The following is a 22,613-nucleotide window of genomic DNA, read 5'->3' as shown; positions in this document are numbered from 1 at the left end:
TTTTTCTTTCTTCATGGCAAGAAGATGTGCCTATTTGCCAGTGTCGAGTATGAAAGTTGATACTTGATTTTGAAGGATTCGATAAATAATAATATAACTTAGGTAGTGTACACATCAAGGTACACATACAGATAGTGTACATATTATTTTATCGTAATAAATGTCAGTGATGAGGAGCTTTTAGTCAAGAATAATTTGTTAGATCAGTCCAAACTATTGGACAGACCATTTATTTAATTTCAAACGAAAAAATAATAATACAGTTTTACCCTTTAGAGGTTTTACCAAACAATAATTTTCCCATACCTCTATGACCTCTGTAGTAATAATGACTTCCTCTATAGCACTATGGTTTAAAATTGTTGTCAAACTTTGTGCGCCATATTTATTTTTCTAATGAACTGTCATTAGTGTCATTTATGTCACCGCTTGTTTGTCAAATATTTTGGCGTAAAATAAAAATGATAAGATAAATCCGTAAATATTACACTAATATTAAAATGTTTGTAAAAATAAATAATAGTATCTGCATTTAGTGATTGGAAAGAATTTGAATATAATTATATTTTTAACAAAATAATTAGGTCAGTTGTAAGTTTTGCCAATTTGGTTACCGGTACGTCAGAAGGCTTTCTCTTGGCGAAAGAAACTACAAACGGCAAAACAAACGGTTTCAGAAAAGTTAAACTTGGAGATTATTTTTCAGGTTAATTGAATACAGTGTGAAGTGATTATTTCTAGTGTGTTTTTAAGTTTATGACGAGTACTTTAAAGTGTTAAAATGGCAGAAAACGATTATTTGGATTCCTTGGAGAACAATCATTTAGACGGAACTAACGGTACCTTAAACATGACCGATAATAGCATGGGTGTAAGTATGTTTACATAAGTTTACAACTATTTTAAATAATAGCGGTAAAAATCGAACTGCAGGCTATGGTTTTTGACATTCAAGTTAAAGACCACGCAGCGGCGCTACTATCTAGATCTAGTATCTATGGGGTCGCAAACATTCAGGAACTATAGGCGTAGTCTGTATTTAATGGGCAATTTCATGATTTATTGCATTGCATTTTTAATGCAACATGTAGATCTTATATTCGCAACAAAAACGACCGGCCGAAAACGATGTTGGCACGTTTAAACTTTGTTTACATTTACACATTACATTGTGCTAAATCTCACGATGGACGTAAAAAAGCGTCGTTGTAATATAAATGGTGATACAAAGGTGAATCTATTTGGTGAATAGTAAGCCTAACAATAGTGTTGACCATTGAGAGCCCTAACTTGAAAACAATAATATTGTTGGTATTAGTTACACTGAAAAGTTAATTAGTTCCTAATATAGTCATAATGAGGCCACTTAAGGTAATTGTATATAATGTGATTATATTTTGTTTAGTTAAATATGAATACTCGTTCTTTGCATAGGGAGGTGATGAGGCCTCTGGTACTGAGGTACCAGACCTAGCTGCCATTAAAGCCAGAGTGCAGGAGATGGAAGAAGAGGCGGAGAAACTAAAACAAATGCAGACTGAAGTTGATAAACAGATGAGCATGGGCAGCCCACCGGGACTCAGTATGTATTTAATACTCTAATACTAAATGCTAGTATTGTTTCTCCTATTTCGTCACTTGTGTTTCTGCTTAGTAGTAGGAACAAAAATTAAAATCTTTATTTAACCCATTGACCACCGTAAGCCCCGATCGGGGCGCGACACAATAGATTTTCTATTGTGTCTGTGATTCCGAGGACTGATGGATTAAATTGTTAGTTTTTGTGTAAATAACTGACTCAAATGCGCTTTTGTTTTATTATTATCCTAGCTGTTGTATGCACCAATGTTCACAAACAATTGAATTTTTTGAGCATTTGAATTTTAAAATTACATTCATATTAGCAGTTGTCTAAAGCTTTGTCACATGTTTTATCCATTTGAGGGTAGTATTTATTAAAATCCTTTCTTCTTCGCTTTTACACCAAATTTCAGCCTGCTTGGTAAAGTAGATTGAGCTGGGCATTGATAGATCAGTCAGACCTTTGCATTTTATAGTATTGAAAGAAATAGCTTAGTCATAGAATTGTGCAAATTTTGCTGACCACATAAACCTAGTTGTTATGTCATAATAAGTAATAATTTCAAATGTTGTTTACATGTTTAAACATAACTAAACCATACAAAAATAGGACAATAAACCTTTTGTAGAAGTCACATAATGTGTTACAGCGAGTCCACTAAACATGTCCTTGGAGGAGAAGATAGAAGCTGATAATAGATCAGTGTATGTGGGCAATGTGGACTATGGAGCCACTGCTGAAGAACTGGAGCAACACTTTCATGGCTGTGGTTCTATTAATAGGTGAGATTTTATTTTTAAACTAGCTTTTGCCCGCAGCTTCGCTTGCGTGGAAAAGATAAATTTTCATGGTAAAAGTTTCCATCCCCTATTTTACCCCTTTAGGGGATGAATTTTCTAAAATCCTTTCTTAGGGGACGCCTACGTCCTAACATCTACCTGCATGCCAAATTTCAGCCCGATACGTCCAGTGGTTTGGGCTGTGCGTTGATAGATCACTATATCAGTCACCTTTGAGTTTTATATATATAGCACTAGCTGCTCCGCGCGGTTTCATCCCTGTGGCTCCACTCCTGTGGGTCGTAGCGTGATGATATATAGCCGAAAGCCTTCCTCGATAAATGAGCTATCTAACACCGAAAGAATTTTTCAAATCGGACCAGTAGTTCCCGAGATTAGCGAGTTCAAACAAACTCTTCAGCATTATAATATTAGTATAGATACAATCAGTAAAATAAAGGTTCTTGAAGTTGTGTTGGTTTATTTTAAAGTCATACATGATTAATTATGAGAAATACATGATTTCTTGGTTGGTTATGGAGGTACATATTTAAAAATATGATACATTAAAATAGTAATAGAAAACATTTAGAAATATATCTGTTTGTTTGTATATTTGATGTGCTTATTAAATATAATGCCAGATAGAGTAGTTTTTAATGCCTAATTTATTATACTAAATGATGACGGCTGTTGCATCTAATTAATCTTTTAAAGATAGTAAGTTGTAGTGAGCAAAAGGGCTAACCTGGTAAAACTGGTCTTATTCAAAAGGATATGTTTTGTTAGAAAACCTGTTCACCAGTCTGCCAAGCCCTTTATAATGTTATAAAGGAACTTTAAAGTCAAGACAAAAAAAAGAGCGTGTGTGCCGGCACACGTGTCAGAAGTGAAACTTCTTTGGCAAGATTCAAAGATACCAAAATCATCGCCTTACTCCTCATGACGGTATTGTCATGACATGCCATTTTGAAATGTTTCTATCAATGCACCTAAAGAATTTTCACTTCAAAAAACTATTATGTATTGAATAATCCAAGTTGTTGTTCTGTTTCAGGGTTACAATTTTATGTAATAAGTTTGATGGTCATCCCAAAGGTTTTGCATACATTGAATTTGGTGATAAGGACAGTGTACAGACAGCGATGGCGATGGATGAATCATTATTTAGGGGGCGTCAGATAAAGGTAAGCTATAGATGTATTAAGAAGGATAAGGTATTTAAATTTTTTATTGATTTAAGTTTTGTCGGTGTATTGATTTTCAGATTCTATCATTATTCTGTTTCCAATCTCAATTAAAATGATATGTAATAAATAATGTTAATTAACAAGAGATATCTACTAAGTCCCTTTCTTTAAGAATCTAGTGGTCAGTCCCAACTTCACCCGTACATGTTTATGTTATGTCTTCATAAGCAGAGGCGGCTCGCCCTAAGGAGCGCTGGTGCAGTGAACTCCCATAAATAATTATAATAAAATCATACTCCTTAATTTCATTATTAATATTAATTATTACTATTTAAAATCAATCGTAATCGTAAAAATCTACTGTCAATACCAATGAATATCATTCCATCATTCCAATTTCCATACACTTGAATAATACTGTATTTATACAGTAACGCGCGAAGGGGAGCGCTCACGATTGCGCTCCAATGAAAAAATATTTAGTACATTTCCTAATACGAAATCCAATAGGAGTGAAAGAGATGGTTTGCCAGTGCCCTGCGCGCGTGAAACAGAAGATTTTCTATGGAAAGATAGCAAAATTCGGTGCGCCGCACAGTATTTTTTTGACCCTTCTTTTGCGACAGCCTAATTTTATTGAATGAATGTATGGATATATACATGACAAACGCAAGAGTAAAACTCCCATGAAGCTCACTATCATACTTTTCGAAAAAATTCAATCTGAATAAAAAGTACCGGTATTTTATATAATTCAATTTTAATTTTTTATTAATTTTTCTACCATTATAACACATTTTTTTGCATTGCGAGCGTCAAGGCTAGCCATAGGGCCAATTTTCGATCCATTCGGGGAAGAGCTGTGACTTCGCAATTTCGAGATAATCGCATAAATAACAAAATTTCATTTCTTTTTTTGTGACTGAACTTTTAAGAATAGGCAAATTATTTTTACTTCAAAACATAGTTATATGTATGGACTACTTCCACAAAAAAAACCGATCGCGAAAAGAGCGGGATTCGCGAGATATTAATTTCTGAAAAAGTACCGGTTCTTTAACGAATTTTTTGTATAAAATCCACAATATAAATTGAACTTATATAGAGTTGCGTTTCTCAGATGACGGAATACTACAGAAAATTTGATGAGACATATTGTTAGTAAATTGAAGTGTCTATAACAAAATATAAAAAATAAAAAAGTTATAAAAAAAATTGAGTTAAAATTAAACAAAATTTCTTTATGCAGTAAAATTACATCATTTACAAATTAATCTTAATTATTTTTTTATTGATGTTATTTAGCGTTTATCGCGACATAAGGTGTTATAATAAAAATGTTTTTGCTTTAAAAGACTTTCAATAAATTCTCTATTTGTTTGGTCGGATGACATTTAATTAGATAAATAAAAATAAATAGTTCAAATTTTTTTTATTCAACTCATCCATCAATTGAAATTGCTTTCTCTAGGCACTAGATATCAAGATTACGACTATTTATTTCAACTTATTAGTTGACATTATCGGGGTGTGTGGAGTTTGCCTTTGCCCTCTGCTGTTATCGAAATGTTGAAACCATTTCAATTTAATGAAGAAGAAGATGAACACAACGAAGAAGAATCATATTGTACTGAAATTGAAGACAGTTCACTCATTCTAACAAATGAAAATGACGTATTTTTAGTTTAGACATTTTCACATTTCATTTCACTCCCTTAGCTACATATTTTTTCCTGCCAAATCCAAGGTCAAGTTTATTTTAATAATTTTACAAACAAGGAAACTTACAAATTTATGTAATCCTCTTCATAGTATAATGTGGTATAAGTATATAAATAAAGAAAAGAAATAGTAATTGGGGTACCTACTTACCTTTATATGAAAGTATGAAATAAAAATATTGATAAAGTGTGATTTAGGATTTTATACAAAAAAATCGTTAAAGAACCGGTACTTTTTCAGAAATTAATATCTCGCGAATCCCGCTCTTTTCGCGATCGGTTTTTTTTGTGGAAGTAGTCCATACATATAACTATGTTTTGAAGTAAAAATAATTTGCCTATTCTTAAAAGTTCAGTCACAAAAAAAGAAATGAAATTTTGTTATTTATGCGATTATCTCGAAATTGCGAAGTCACAGCTCTTCCCCGAATGGATCGAAAATTGGCCCTATGGCTAGCCTTGACGCTCGCAATGCAAAAAAATGTGTTATAATGGTAGAAAAATTAATAAAAAATTAAAATTGAATTATATAAAATACCGGTACTTTTTATTCAGATTGAATTTTTTCGAAAAGTATGATAGTGAGCTTCATGGGAGTTTTACTCTTGCGTTTGTCATGTATATATCCATACATTCATTCAATAAAATTAGGCTGTCGCAAAAGAAGGGTCAAAAAAATACTGTGCGCCGCTCCCGCAAACGTTGCCGGTTCGTTTTTACCGCCGCGCGCGACATTGCCACTCTCTATATTATAAACAAACACTCGACTCTCGAGTCAACTTCAATGCACGCGCGCGAATGCAAATTCGGGAATTTTCTAATTAAAATCATAAGATACGTGTTGAAATAGTCTGTAGTTATCAGTATTACTTGTGAGTGTGAAAATGAACAATTATAATGTGGCGTTCATTAAAAAGTGTGTTAAAACGTTACAAATTCGGCTTGAATTGAAAGCAGGGACTGCCACGGCCTGAACTTGACCTTACGCAAAAATGTACGACAAAAACGAAAACATATACGCGTGTGTTTAAATCCGAACAATATTATGTGAAAACACCGTGGTTGTATGGTTGTGATGAAAGCAACAACAGACATTTACGAATGTCATGTCGCTTTAAGTTATAGATATTTTTGCACACCAAAAAGAAAGACGTATGTATTTCCTTTATAAGTAATTTTGTTGATAAATGTACTGCTTTACACCACGTATTTTCAGTGTTTTATTTCAAGTGAACACCCATAAAATTTTGTCACGAGCCGCCTCTGTTCATAAGAACCATCATTGAGAATAATAAAAAAAAAAAGATAAACAAAATTGGTTTAGCTGTTTTCGAGATTTGCGCTCAGCAACACATTTGCCTATTATTTTTCTTATAGAAGATGTCTAAAAATAATTCGGAGCAATTGTTCTTTGTGTAATTCAGGACCTTGTATTATTCACAATTGGTTATTAAAAGTAAAAAGTTAAAAAAAAAAATACCTTTTTATTCATAGTAGATAGAAATATATATATAGCTATAATCGGAGGTCCCTCTTCACCATCGTCGGTGTTGGCCCGTCAAATGATCGACAATCAGTGCCGCCAATAGCTATCAGTGTAACCATTATGTGGCCTTTTGCTGCTTCGTGCTCGCGAGATAGAACATTATTGTATTTTTTGCTGCCAGCCTCACCGAACACAAAAATGTATGCGTGTACTAGAGTACACACGTAAGAAGTGAAACTTCTTTATGACCTTAAAAATGTCACGAGTATGGCGTAACGCAAAAATGTCACGCGTACGGCGTAACGCAAAAATGTCACGCGTACGGCGTAACGCAAAAATGTTACACTAAATTTTTATCCAACCCCGATAAAGTAGTTTCACTTCAATAATATGTATACTTTGCTATGCCTGACCGTGCACGGCCGGCGAATGGATGGGGCACGAAGTTGAAATTTAGATGGATGTTATTTCATATTTACCGGCCCCAGCATGGTGTGAATCATGCTTTACGCAGAATGTTTGCCAAGACAGCTAGTATTTCCACCATTATGTTTTTGTACTTAATTTATCTCTGTACAACCGGTTGTCTGCTAGAACTCGCTATTATATTGTACACATTTTGTTGAGTTGCGATTTGCTCCTGAAATTAATGTAACGCCTATAGGCCCAATAAGATTATGATATTTTATGTGTATTCAATCCATACTATCCATACTAATATTATAAATGCGAAAGTAACTCTGTCTGTCTGTCTGTTACTCAATCACGCCTTAACTACTGAACCAATTTGCATGAAATTTGGTATAGAGATATTTTGATACCCGAGAAAGGACATAGGCTACTTTTTTACCCCGGGAAATAGGATAGGTTTTATCCCGGAAATCCCGCGGGAACGGGAATTATGCGGGTTTTTCTTTGACTGCGCGGGCGTAGCTAAGTCTAAGGTTAAGTCTCAATTTGTAATATATTCAGAGCATATATTATAAATAAAATCTCTTAAAAGCAATGTAACCCTGCAGGTGATGCCAAAGCGCACGAACAAGCCGGGCCTCTCGTCGACCAACCGGCCGCCGCGCGGGTCGCGCGGGCGCGGCCGCTCGTACCGCGGCTACTCGCCGTACTTCGGCGGCGGGCGGGCCGCGATGCGCCGCGGCAGGTACAACCCATACTGAGCGCGCATGTTTATATCAACACACGGTTGCGAGTCACACACACACACACATACAGCGTCAAGCGTAAAAAAATACACACAGACATATAGGATACAATTAAACTTGCATAAAAAGATACATGCAGACACATAGGAAACAATTAAACTTGGATAAAAAGATACACGCAGACACATAGGATACAATTAAACTTGCATAAAAAGATACATGCAGACACATAGGATACAAATAGTCATGCGTAAAAAATAATATACACTCACATATAGGACACAAACATGCGATTGATATGCGTACAAATGAACTAAATCTCCCCCGCACACTCACACACACACGCGTGCGCACGCATACATACGTGCAGAATGTATAATATGCTGCGCTAAAATCTTTTTTCCGTTCTAATTATAGTACATATTATACATAATTGTAACAGAAAAAGGCATAACGCGTTATAACGGATAACAGGTTTTAACTGTCACTTATAAATAAAAACTTAACTGCCCTACAATAAACATACATTCATAGACACAAACTTTACTCCCTCACACTCTTTACAACTTTACCTGTTATCTTTGGATAAATTAGACACGCATACAGCCATACATAATATGTAGATCAATACATATTACATACACACGTAATTGTCACAAGTTTCCGTGTCAAAAGATTAGTCTTGCACACAATAGTTTTCTCAGATGGCACAATAATATATCTACCTCAAGTGCACAATAACTTGGTTATACTCTCTCCTTGTTATTTATCAGACTTGGTGCAGGTTGCACGGTATCACTATAATAGGATATAAAAAGTAGTGTGCCAAATTATATACAATTTTTTTATCATTGATTGTGTAATAAACAATGGATAATCAATTGTTCAAAAAAATTTCAAGTATTTGCGTATCATTAAAATGATTGAATTCTATCAAACTACTAAATCTGGAGGCTATTCATTCAACAAAACACTCACAAAAAATTTTTACAATAGGGGATTGTTATAACATATCCAAAATAATCTAAATCCATACTCGTCAGTTAAAGAAACATAATATAATTACTATGTTGATCCACAAGTCTACTTGTCTTCCCATTTATATGAATATCTTAATACTATTATAAAGGCGAAAGTTTGTATGGATGTTTGTTACTCTTTCACGTAAAAACTACTGAACCAAATACAATGAAATTTAGCACACATATAGAGGGTAACTTGGATTAACACATAGGATAGGTTTTATCCCGGAAATCCCACGGGCGAAGCCGCGGGCGGAAATCTAGTTTGATATAAATATAATAACCACTACGCTCGAGAATTGACCCAATACAAGTTTGTCCTATTTCAAAATAAGTGCCTTGAAATAAATAATACATTTGTATGGGGGACCATCCAAATAAATTATTTTTACAACTAAAATAGACTATTTTATACAGTTTTAAGTCTCCTAGTTAATTAATATTTTAAAATAAAATATAATTTTATTGTGTTTTGTGTTATAGTAAAAATGAACCAAATATACATACTACATTGAACCACACTCAATAAAAAATGTTATTGCCTTATTAACTGAATAAGTACAATGTTGTTTTTTATGCAAAGATGTTGATATAAACATAATATATTCGTGTGCTCAATTATACTCAAAATTTAATGCATTTCGCATTGAAAAGGCTTCATTTTTGTCTGTCGTGAAGTAAATGTCACTCTGAGTATTATTATACATAGTTTCTTTTAATAAAAATATATATCAATGCGCATGCGCCGGTATGATGTTGCTTTCTCCTACAATACGGTTGTGTAATATGAAATATCGCCTATTTTCTATAGAATAGAGTGAGAAGCCTTTACATTTGTGTCTTGCACTTAATTTGAGTGTAGCCTTGCACTTTGCAGGAGTCGCGGTTATTTTATATATAGAGGTTTGATATGATGTGTAGTACTTATGCTTGTTGAATATTTCCTGTAGTAATGTTTCCGATATAAATTATTTTGTATCAGCAATGTTTCAAGTATGCAATTGCATGGATATATCTTTTGTTTGATGCTTTAAGTACAGTCTTGAAAGAAATGTTAAAAGAAATCTTTATGAGGAAAATTTATTTATACAAAATAAACTTTATGACGACAGTTTCATGTATTTTAATATCGCATCCTTCCTATTCCTATATCATGTGCATGGTCTATATGAGCAAGTTGGAAATATATGAAAGTAGTGCACTATTCGGTTGTGGGTTAGATTTTGGACCTTTTAATGCTCATACAATATATTGGGCTTGAGATTTTATCGTTAAAAATTATTGAGAAGGTTGAGAACAGTGTTGCCAGATTATTGAAATTGCTTTTATTATTATCCAACCCTTAGTCATAGGTCTTGAGTAATGGATACATAAATGTACTCTTTTAATATCACAGCTAGAGGGACTTTGAAATGACGCTAAAATTTAGTTTATGCACATACTTTTAGTACTTTAGATTTGTATTAACTTTACAACCTTGTTTATTCTTAACTTGTTCAATAATCTCACTGTGTGTAAAGAAATTAGTAGCACCTCTATTGATCTCACCTATATCAAATATTTATTATTGGAGAGAAGTCATAATAACTTCATTATACTGCACTTTAAGTAATTGCATGATAGGCCAATTTTATTATATATGAATATTGAGGGTATATTTAAAACATGCAATTTGATAAAGGGCCAACAGACGGCCTTAAAATATTTCAAAATTAAGTACCCTATTGAAAATTAGAATTGGCCTACTATACGTATCTAAATTAAAGCTGCAAGAAGTAGCTGTTGCCCTTCTGGCTAACATTGAGAAAAAAAAAAAAGAAGTAGCTGTTTTAATAAATGAAGCTTCAAGAAAATTCTGACAAGAAGCCATATCTAAAATAAAAATAACTCTTTTTATAATATTAAATTTTGAATTAGTGCCTTTATTTAAATTTGTGGACCTTCAGTTTATATGATCATAAGTAATAATTGGTATAAAGCAATCGAAGTGCATTTTAATATTAAATAAATTACAGTTACCATTTACCACGAATCAAGAATTTTCAGACTTTCAGCTTTGTTGCTCTATGCTTTGTATTATTTTTACATGACAATAACGGAATCGACCCCGCCTTTAATGATACAAATTCGTATGTATGTTTTGCAACAATGTTTGGAACAAATTGACAATTTCAATGAAGAAAAACCTAACATAAGAGCTCGGAAGTAAGCAGTGAATGTAGCTGTAGGTGAGTGCAATCCGTAAGGACACAGAAGTCACATGATGTTAATACGAATAAAATTGTTCACTTAAAATAAATAAATTCACTTGCTAGAAATGTATCTGTCCGATATTGTCATGTAAAGAACTACTGCATCATCGGCACCAGTACTGCATATGAACACACTTAGGCCCTATATGATGTTCTGCCTTGTTCGCAGAGGGATGAGGCGCGGCTCGTACTACTCACCCTACTGAGTGTGGTAGAGGGGCGAACGGCCCCCCTACAGGAAGTGTAGTATAAGTTAAAATGGACTACGTCCTTTAAGGCTCATTGGTGATTTTTTTACAAGTGACGAAGTGCAGTGGCTAAACAATTAAATTCTAAGATACAATTTTGAAATTACAGAAACCGTTTTACAGTGTTATGTAGTGGGATATTATAAATTAATTGTAAATTCAATAATTATACATTGTAATTGGTGATAACAAGCGTCTATGTAATACTTGATTATTTTAGCAAAGACAGCGCTGATTATAGCAATATGTGTTTTAAAATTGAACGCCTTTGCTCCACTTTAAATGCTATGTTCGTAATTTTCATTTATCATTTTATTTAACACTAACGTGTATTATTATTTTTTTTTGCTTTATGATAGGATAAAAAACGAAGAATTAAGGACCCAACCCTATGGGTAGTTCATGAATTAGCGTCCTTTTTGTAAAAATACAGCGGATGCAATAATAGTGAAATAAGTGTGTTTAACGTATTGAATTTGTAAATGAACTAATTGTTAGTAGGTAGGTTAAAGACAATTGATTTTTAATTTTGTTTGTAATTGATTTTAATGATTGAATGGGAAATTAGGATGCATTTCCTTGAAGTATAATAAACCATGGAAATTGTAATGCACTATTTTTCCTATCTCAATATCGAAGTTGTGACGTCTTTAATACGTCATGTAATTAGTTAATACACTTGTTCAATAATAAGTGTTATTTTAAAAATAAGAATATGAGCAATTTAAACGAATAGTAAAAATTGGAGGGTAGGTATATAATTATCTCATATAGGTAAGTGAAACTTCTCTAGACGCGTTGAGAGTAAAATTTGAAGGTCGCGTGATGGCAATACCATCACGTCATGGACGCGATGGTATTGCCATACACATAGGTGCGAGTATGGCGAAGATTTTGATATCTTTGAATTTTGCCAAAGAAGTTTCACTTCTGACTCGTGGGTTCAACACACGCGCTCTTTTTTTATCGAATGACTTATGTCACTATTCAATGTTTATATTTGGACGTTGAGAAACAGTAATGGCTTTGTCAGATAGAATGAAGAATCGTACTTAGCGCATATCAGACATTGACGCTATATTTGACGATATATTATCGCTTAACACACACGTCACACACATGGCATCATAGTGCGGCGTGGCGTCAATTCGTTGCTATCTGGCAAAGTCCTAATTATAAGAATCAGATCCCCCACCTTAGTGAGTGTAAGCGACACAGTATTTTTAATGTATTATGTAAAAATACAGTTGAAGATGGCGACTGTCGGCCAGAATATCCCAAAAAAAATATTTGTACATTAATTGTATTACAAATTTATCGCAGAAATGGCATGGTATTGCCATAAAGAAACAGTTGGCTTGAATTTAGTTTCTAATAATTTTGTATAAGAGCTAGCGCGCACGAGCAACTTTGTCTCCGCAACTATTTTGTCCCCGCAACTATTTTGTCTCTCCCACCTATGGGCTAGTATGAAAGTGCGCGCACGTAGCGACGCAACTCCCCATACAAATTGATGGGAGAGACAGAATAGTTGCGGAGACAAAGTTGCTCGTGCGCGCTAGCTCTAACTTGAATTGTTGCTTGAATATTTTCTATAGCTATATATATAAACTTGAATCATTAAACAGATTGATTGATTTCTATTGTTGTAATGAATCGAACAATTGAACAAAAGAAGTGTAACTGAGATAGATTTTAATGATCCAAGTTATCTTTTATTACAACATGTAAAATCTGCAGTTGATACTGATTCGAAGGCGATTTACCAACAAAATAACAAGAGTATATTTTTAAACAACTAAAAAGTCATATTTTTGTCATGTTCTGAAAAAATATAGATCAGAAAAAAAGCTAGTAGAACCAAGTGTAAATTCGTACCTGGAAATATTAATTAATTTAATGTTAATTCAATTTTATCATCATGCTTTATATTTTTATGTAAGTATTCAATCCTAAAAACGGACTCCAAGGAAATATTAAAAAATAATGTACATTTCTGTCTTTAAAAAAATGCTGTGTAAATAATGAAATAACTATACAGTACACGGTAATGTACACTTAATTTCCTGTTTGATTGAAAAAAAAATAATAAAAAATGCCTATACAAAAATTAAAAATTCATATGGGATAAATGGGAAAAGAGTGTTGAATAAGAATAATTTTAAGAACAAAGTCCGTTGTTTTATTTGGTGCCTGATATTATCATAACATCCTTGTGGTAACTACCTTTCAGATAGCAATGTTAATGGAATTGCAAAAAAATCGTTCTCATGATACGAAATCTACTGCTCTTTAGACATTCATTTTTAAAATCATAATTGCTTAGAATAAGAGAAAGAGAAATTCGTGAAATTTTGTTACATGAATACAAACAATCATTGAGATAGTAATCTTAGATCATTAAGAACTAAGAAGGGTACCTAATGGATGGAGTACGCTGGCAAATGTTCTAACTAAACTTTCTGCTGATTTTGGTGCGGGGAGGGTAACTCACACTATGAAACACATTACACAATCACACATTGATCACAAAAATATTTTGTGTCACGAAAGTCGTAAAAATTTACGACCTTTTAAGCGACGAGTTTTTAAATTTAACTCTATCACTAAGTTCATAAAGATTAAATTTGTATTTCATTCCAAGATAGTCTCGTGGGGAATGCGGTTCAATATCGCGTTTTAAATTCAACTTTATCTCTTAGTTCATAAAGATTAAATTTGTATATTTTCTTTCCATGATAGTCTCGTGGGGCCGCATCAATGATCGAGTAAACATGACTCGATTATTTGTCTTGATCATATCGCTAAACGATACATCGACGATTATTAGAAATTGCATTTAATTAGAAATGTACGTTAAAAAAATATACACAAATGAAAGGTTATTCCATCTTTTAATATTCGACATGTTTGAATTGCTTCTGCAAGACTTGACAGTACAAAATGGCATTTTTAGCGGAGCACTCGCAGACGTCCTTTCGATGTTTTACGAATATACGCAATAATATAATATGAATAATACGCAGTGTTTGTAATCGATTACGCAAGTAGTTTTTATGAAAGCATATAAGATTTTTCGATTCGAATAATCTTATACCTCGGCAAAAGGGGAAACGCCTGCGAGCTCGGAGCAATTATCAAGCCTGGAGAAGTAACAATTAATTGAACAATATAGCACTAGTTTGGCCTTTTTGGCTTATGGCAAAATGTCATGCGAAAAAAGAGGACAGATATATGTCAGTTCGACAGTTTGAAATGACATGTGCCCATGTCAATTTGTTTCAGTGACCAGTCTGGTCACGGACGCATGGTGATTTTAATTATTATTTTTGAAGTGAAAAACGAGTGTTTTAGTTTAATTTGTTATTTTATGAAAAGACAATTGACTAAAGATAACATGGCTTGTGATGCTTACGGCTGTAAAAGCCGTAGTAATGTGAAATCGGACGAAGATAGAAATTTGTCATTTCACAGGTTAGTGTTTTGATCAATTTTTTTGTTAATTGTATGATAAATAAGTTAATTTACCTTATTTTCTTAATCATCTATGTTTTATCTAACCGTAATCATTGATATGAAATCATAATCAGCTTAGTTTTTAGAAAAAATGCAAAATATAACTTCCATAGTGTTGTGCAATTATCGATACTTGAGTAGGAACGAAGTACTTCATTGATAATGACTGCTTTAGGTTAGGAGAAAAAAAAGGTATTTAAGTATGGATTTTATTGTTATTTGCAGGTTTCTGGCTTGAGAACAATTAAAAGATGTTTGAGTTAAAGCTATAGCACAGGAAAAATTGGAAGCCTTCAAAACATTCGGCCTTGTTCAAATCATTTCGAATCAGACGGGAAGAAACGTAAAGTGCTTTGCAGAGATGCTGTGCCACAAGTTTAAGGTGGCATCTATTTTAAATAATAAATATTGTAATTTGGTAATTAAGTATGAAATAAAATGTTGTTAAAAAAATAAATGTTTATTTGTTTTATTTGAAGCAATTTATTTTAAACTTGTACCAATTTTTTCCTGTGGGAATGAGTTATTTTCCTGTGGTAAATTGTAGCTTATATGTTATTCTGATGTTTAAACTATATAATTGTAAAGTTCCATAAAAACTCATTCAGTAGTGTTTACGTGAAAGAGTATCAAAATATGTCCATTCTTATATATTTTTGCTTTTATAATATTAGTAGGATACGACTATTGATTTGTAAAAAGATCAACTAGGTGGAAGTCAGATTCGCGCACGAAGGGTTCCGTATAATGTAAAAATACTATGAATGAATCTATGAAAACAGGAAAAAATACGTACCTTTTTACGAAACCATAAAAACAACCTAAACCGAAATACTTAATAATATTTTTTTATAAATACCACTACCATACAATGCAAGGCAGTCAATACGCATCGTAAATGAATAATTCCAAATTAAACGAATCTTAAAATTTGAAATTACCTATCCATAATTCAAAATTAAACGAATCTTAAATTATCTTCAAGCAATTTTATAACTTAATTTTTTTATTTATCGATATTTTAGTATTCGATAAAGTAAAGGCAAGCACTACCTTTTTAGAACAAAAAGTGGCTACATGTGGATTTGAATGCCAAGCAGATAACAGTGTGTTGTCTCTTTCTATCGCATTAATTAGGGTATTGAATAAAAGAGAGCCACTATATAAGAAACGTTCAATTAATTGTTACTTCTCCAGGCTTGTTAATTGCTCCGAGCCTGCGAGTGTTATCCATTACTTAATGATCTAAGTAAGTAATTTAATTTTTTTCATGTCATATGCATAGTTATCAACAAAGAAATAAAATTAACATTCCAACAAAAAAAGCATTGTATCCTAAACTGTTTTTAACTGATAATTAAAATAAAATTAATTAATGTTTATATGAGAATAAATTATTTAAATTACTTATTCAGTAAAATAATCAGCGACAATACCATAAACATCCCAATTTATCTCCCGTTTGATAAATCCACAAACAGAATCGTTACTAAAAAGAAAAAAAATTGTTTATGGGCCTATGCCAAACTTGTCTATACAAGTCAAATTGACATTTGTTCACAAATTTCTATTTGTCAATATTAGTTTTCTCTATGATTAAACAACGTAAAATTATAAACGTTTTTCTAATTATCTAATATAAATTATATGATTATTTTTATTATTGTGAGATGGTTAAGATAATGCAAACTAGATATTAAAACAAAACGTTAAGGAACTACATAACAGCTATCGAAGTGATAGAAGTATCGATCTAAAGCCCAAAACTCCGACCATCAAAATGTCGGTGATGGCCCCTGACTTTTTAAACTTTATTAAAAAGCTGGAAGAAGGTGAAGACAAATTGATGTCTGTGTCGCCTATAGAACAGCCACTCGAGTTTGAATTTAATGTATGTTAGTTTTTTATATTTTTTTCATATTTTAATCCCCTTTACTCATGTTATTCGTGCGCTATATTTCCAGAATTCAGTATGTTCTGTATGCAATGGATATTACGGCCCAAGTTTTGGTGAACCAGTGTGTGTAACATGTCACGCTTTTCTCTTCCCGGAGTTTCCGTCATATTTGCCTTGTTCACATTTTTCCACTGAAAAAACCGACGATGGAGACTCAGGAAACGATGAGCCCTCAGATCTAAATTTCGGCACCGAAAAGAAATCTAATAGGACATTTCCGATACCAGCTTGGTGGCGTTACAGAGTGAGTTTTATATTGTGAAGTTTTCATCTAATTTTGGGCCTTAGCTTTTGTGTTATAAATATATTTGTAATTATGAAAGGCTGTAAACTCATTGTTTTCATCAACAAATATTCATTATTTAAATGATCCTGAATTATAAATAAATAATAAATATAAGAAATTATTTAATAATTCATGATCATCAATGCACATAATTTTACCTGAATTATTTAATAATAATATAATAATAATTTATTTATTAATTCAAGCATCAGGACTCATTTTGTTAGTTTTATATTAATAAAAGTTCTAAAAAAGGTTCTCACAAAACAGTTCAGTATCCAGAAAAAATCACAATTTATTTTTACACATCATACTTTCATTTGATTCTTTGAATTGCAATTAAGTTTAAAATATTGCTAAACTATCATTTCAAATTCTAGACATCCCTAGACAGTGAAACAAGTCCTGAAGATGATGCAAGTCGCGCAAGCAACTCAGGGCCCAGTGGTAGCGGCAGTAATGGTTCAGGGAATGACCCTCCAAAGGAAGGAGCGGGGTTCTACGGAGGATCACCACCACAACCACCCAGTTTAGTTAGAACTCTACAAGCTTTGACAACCCCACGTCTCCCAGATAATGTACCGTTTGGCATTGTTGAGCATTTGCCTTCTGAAGGTATGTTATATTTTTTTAATATGAAGTTTCTTTGTATCAATGATAAATATTGTTCAATTTTATTATGTTCTAACTGTATACACATAAATCAACAGAAAATAGATTACATTATTTGTAAATAATTATAATTCAGTTGAAACTTATAACAACTTGTAGGTCAATAAACTGAAACATAACCTACCACATTTAAAACTCAAACTCAAATATTTATTTATTCAATTAGACTTTTAGAAGCACTTTTGAATTGTTATTACATATTTTTAACGTTTACCACCAATTCAGAAAGCAGCAGCAACAACAAATCTTCAAATATTATTATTTTTTTAATCAACTTCAAAAAAGGAGGAGCTTATTCACCTATGTCTTAGAGACTGAGACAATACCAACTTTAACATTCTTTATTTCACACATTTTTTTCACGTATAACTTATCCACTCCAGTGTTGCTATGCATATTCCAATACCTGGACGACATGTCGCTGTGCGCGTGTGCGTGCGTGTGCACACGCTGGCAGCGGCTCGTACGTGCGCGTGTGCCGACCCCACGCTGGGCGGCCTTCGCTGCGGCTAGGTGGCCGCTGTTCCGACCCATATTTACTGATTTTGATTGGCAGCGGGTGAGTTTTTATTGTGTGTAATTTGTAATTTGTGTTAGATGTGTTGTTATTGAATAAGGTAGTATGTGGTAAAAGTATGATAGTCTTGAAGTGAATGTTGATTAAATTTCATGAAATACGTCAAATAATAAAATAGCAACAAAATTCAACAACTTTATTTTTTACTTAAGTTTTCTAAATCAAAATATGATCAATATATTTGTTTTATTTGAATATCTCTCTTCAATTTTATACAAAACTAGCTGTGCTTCGTGGTTTCACCGGCATTGCTCTGCTCCTGTTGGTCTTAACGTGATGATATATAGTTAGCCTTCCTCGATAAATGGGCTATCTCACATCAAAAGAATTTTTCAAATCGGGCCAGTAGTTCTTGAGATTAGCGCGTTCAAACAAAAAAAAAACAATCTCTTTAGTTTTATAATATTAGTATATGTAGATTATATTTAGCATAAAACACTAACTGGAAGATGGTCAACATCACAGCCCAGATTAATACAATAATTTAGTTACATATTTATAAAAACTTTGACTGTATTTGACCTATCTCTCTTTCGTTGTTTAGGCCTTGAATCATGACTTCTAAATTTTTTTTGGGGTTTTCCTCGAAAAGGACTAAGTCGTCCGCAAACCTGAGGTGATTCAATTTTCCGTTTATATTTAGACCGAAATACCCCGACCTATCTCTTTAATTAATCCATCAGTCCCCGGAATCACAGACACAATAGATAATCTATTGTGTCGCGCCCCGATCGGGGCGCTCGGTGGTCAATGGGCTAATAGTTGAACATATAACTTACTAATGTACTAACTTTATTAAATATTTATACAGAAATACCAGTCGCTAGTGGAATCATGTTTCTGCCGCAACTGCCTGGTGCAGATGTGCGTGCAGGCGCCGCCCGACGGCGAGGAGAACGCCTGGAGACGCAACCGACTGCGCAGCGAGCTCAAGGTAACATACAGACTATATAATGAGACCATAGATTATATAGACTCGTATAGTCTATGGTGCTTTTTTTTGTATTTGTGGCCATGGAAAGTGTGGCATATTAAACTCATAGATTTTAAAAATTAAGGGAAGTTACTTTATGTGATAAATAAGAATATTGCAGTATTTTACAATCTTTGGATTTAATTGTTCCAGCTTGGTTCATATTAACTTTTTCAACAACTGATAATTAAAATTATCGTAGTATAAAATGATATATCGTAATTTAATGATACTTTACATTTATTTTGGAGTTTTTGTGTCTTAATATTATTATTGCCCAGCATTCTGTCGATCAGTAAACATGGTAAAGGTAACAGTTTTAAATGTTGTGATGTACAAAATATATTATGCATTTGTATTACTTATGTGTGATTTGTATTGCTTTTCTTTGTTTTATGTGTTACTTTTTTTTACTACCACTCACATCCTGGACCCAAATTTTATTTCAACAATAATTATATTGTGACGTATTCCAAATTCCGAGATCGATTTTTTATTTTTTTTTTCAATTTTGACGTTCCGTTGCGACAAGACAGTTCGAATTTTTTTACAGCCTATTTAAAAAAAATGCGTGTCACAGAAAAGAGATCGTATTAGCCGTTGTCAATTTCCCTTTAAGGATAATAAATTACTGCGTCAGATGTTGCGTAACGACCCGCCCGAAGGTATAGCCGCGACGCCGTTGGACGCGAAGTGCTGCCACTGGCAGGCGAGCGTCACCGGCCCGGCGGGGTCGCCGTACGAGGGCGGCGTGTTCTACCTCTATGTGCAGGTGCCATATTCGTGAGTATGCCTCGCGTGCTGGGGACGCTGGGGACGCGGGGACTGGGGATGTGTGCTGGGGACGCGGGGACTGGGGACGCTGGGGCGGTGGTGGAGTTGCCAGGTGAACGTGTGGTGTACGCATTGATGTGATGAAGAACTAGACTGACAGTTACAATAAAAAAAATGTATGCGTGCACTAGAGTAAACTTCTTTATGACCTTAAAAATGTCAGGAGTATGTTACACTAAATTTTTGTCCAACCCCAATAAAGAAGTTTCACTTCAAAAAGACGTGTGGCACTCGGGGACTGCCGTGGTAAAGCTATTGCATAGCATGCCTTCAAGCCACACCTCCGTGTCCGTCGGAGTGGGGAGCGTGAGGTTTTTTCGTTACGGAATTTCTGGATTCGGTCCCCGCGCTCAAGGCCCGCGATAGAAGCTATGCAATAGCTTAAAAAATTGTCTTCATAGTCATACTCCTGTTTTTTCTTACTCTGTGTTGTATTTTTGTAATGAGCTCAAGTGATTATAAATATTACTACTCAGAAATAAGGTCGTAATTTGAGTCTTTAATATAGTAGATTGTGAGTCTAGTTGTTTATAGTGCGTCAATGTTGGTATCGCTAATTTGATATGTGCTTTTGAAATTTGATTACTACTGTTCTTATTTCTTACTAATGATTACCTTAATTTTATTTTTTTACGATTTCATTTACCTTGATATAATCCTTAGTCCTTACCTGACTACCTTTTATTTTCTACCTAACAAATTTATTGAAAAATAAAATTATGTTTTGTGTACTTTTTGTTTTTTTCGTCCTCGTCTGTCGCTATTTTATATTCGCTTTTTTATTTTGTTAAATTATTGTTTAATTAATAAAAAAGTAAACTTATTTTCTCCTCCAATTTTTATTTAAATATTTTTCTATAAGCTGGATAAGCAATATGTAACAATAAAGATAAAAAATGTTTTTATGACCTCAACATCGATCAGTTTACACATTTTTCAAAAATTTACCTATCTTTTTTCAATGAGGTCGACTATCCATTTTCTCTACATATTTATCTGCATACAATTTTTTTGATAATATTTTTTACAAAAAAAAATATATCAAAAATACAGTATCAGTAGCGGGTATAAGCTGCGTTAAATTAACCATTCCAGGTATCCCATGAGCCCGCCCGTGGTCAGGTTTCTAACTAGGATCCTACACCCCAATGTGTCTCGTCACGGGGACGTGGGTATAGACTCGGTGCATCACAATTGGTCCCTGGCACTGACTATCAGTAAAGTGCTTATTTCGATACAGAGCTTGCTCACAGATCCGTATACTAATGTAAGTGATTTTTTATTCTGGGTGATTTTTGCGGAAAATTAATTAAAATTTTTAGGAGTTTGGGGAAATAAATATCAATTAAAAAATCTTTTACAAACACGAAATTATTGTTTCATTTTTAGGACGAAAATTCTCCAACTACAAGGAATAGAGAAATTATGCCATTACTAATGTGAATTGTTTTGATTGTTAGGAGTATTAGAAATCACATTTATAATTCCAAAAAAGTTGATGTATGTATAAACAAACATAATACAAATAAACTTCAATAAAAAAAATATTTTACAAACACGAAATTACTGTCTAATTTTTTTAAGAAATATGGTCCAATTTCAAGCAATAAATTGCTGGATGGGAAATTATATATATGCCCAGTAAGTTCATTAATGTTGATAAAAAAAAAATATTTTCGTCGTAGAATATGATTACGTTACTTAAATTTTCCCTTCCAGGTATTTGTTTTTTGTATTCTAGGATCCTAATATTAAATTAACCTATATCGTCGTCGTCGTGTCAGCCGTGGGACGTCCACTGCTGGACAAAGGCCTCCCTCAGGGTTTTCCACCACGCCCGGTCACCGGCGGCCTGCATCCAGCGGCTACCTGCCACTCGGACCAGGTCGTCTGTCCATCTTGTGGGTGGACGTCCCACGCTCCGTCGTCCAATTAACCTATATGAATCATAATAATTTCTTTCTACAGGTATGTATGGAGCCGGAGCTCGGTGCGATGTACGTGAAGGACCGACCGCGGTTCGAAGCCCTAGCCCGTCAGTGGACGTGGAAATATGCCATGCTTGACGTTCTGCCCTTCTGAATTATTATTATAATATAGCTTAGTAATTGTATATATATCTGCGACAAATGCTCGGCATTGTTGAAAATATTGCTAATAAACTATAATATCTGTCTAGGTAATATATGAGCTTTTTTAAAACTTTGATGGATCATGTATTGTCATGATTATTTGTACGCAATTTTATATTACTTTCAACGCAACAATTTCAAAAATGTATTATAATTGAATCAATAGATGTATCGGCTGTGTATTAAGTTATTAAGAAATTATTGTTCTGTAATCTGTTGTATAAGGAAT

General features: G+C 33.4%; 2 protein-coding genes across 9 annotated transcripts; both read left to right on the top strand.

The window, feature by feature from the left end:
- The first annotated feature begins 395 nt into the window (after positions 1–395).
- On the top strand, positions 396–13,609 carry Pabp2 (poly(A) binding protein nuclear 1). Of its 7 annotated transcripts, none has more exons than XM_090110641.1 (7): positions 396–502; positions 707–871; positions 1,435–1,582; positions 2,232–2,364; positions 3,419–3,548; positions 7,778–7,914; positions 11,359–13,609. In XM_090110641.1, the coding sequence occupies exons 2-7, from the start codon at positions 782–784 to the stop codon at positions 11,393–11,395; spliced, it is 675 nt and encodes a 224-aa protein (XP_089966767.1). In that variant the 5' UTR covers positions 396–502; positions 707–781; the 3' UTR covers positions 11,396–13,609. The 7 variants fall into 7 exon arrangements, with proteins under 7 accessions (XP_089966767.1, XP_089966765.1, XP_089966764.1 ...); XM_090110639.1 differs by having other exon boundaries at positions 402–584; XM_090110638.1 differs by having other exon boundaries at positions 402–591.
- A 2,903-nt stretch (positions 13,610–16,512) lies between these two features.
- Positions 16,513–22,369, top strand: morgue (modifier of rpr and grim, ubiquitously expressed). Of its 2 annotated transcripts, none has more exons than XM_090110953.1 (8): positions 16,513–16,844; positions 16,918–17,154; positions 17,577–17,811; positions 18,252–18,427; positions 19,257–19,379; positions 20,059–20,201; positions 21,348–21,519; positions 22,221–22,369. In XM_090110953.1, exons 1-8 carry the CDS (start codon positions 16,734–16,736, stop codon positions 22,332–22,334), a joined length of 1,311 nt encoding a protein of 436 aa, XP_089967079.1. In that variant the 5' UTR covers positions 16,513–16,733; the 3' UTR covers positions 22,335–22,369. The 2 variants fall into 2 exon arrangements, with proteins under 2 accessions (XP_089967079.1, XP_089967078.1); XM_090110952.1 differs by having other exon boundaries at positions 20,038–20,201.
- Positions 22,370–22,613: the final 244 nt, after the last annotated feature.

This window comes from Colias eurytheme, chromosome 16 (genome assembly GCF_061535395.1).
Source record: "Colias eurytheme isolate Ceu_HAF_F1 chromosome 16, ilColEury1 Martin Lab GWU primary, whole genome shotgun sequence".
NCBI lineage: Eukaryota > Metazoa > Arthropoda > Insecta > Lepidoptera > Pieridae > Colias > Colias eurytheme.
This window is presented reverse-complemented; position numbering and strand designations above follow the sequence as displayed.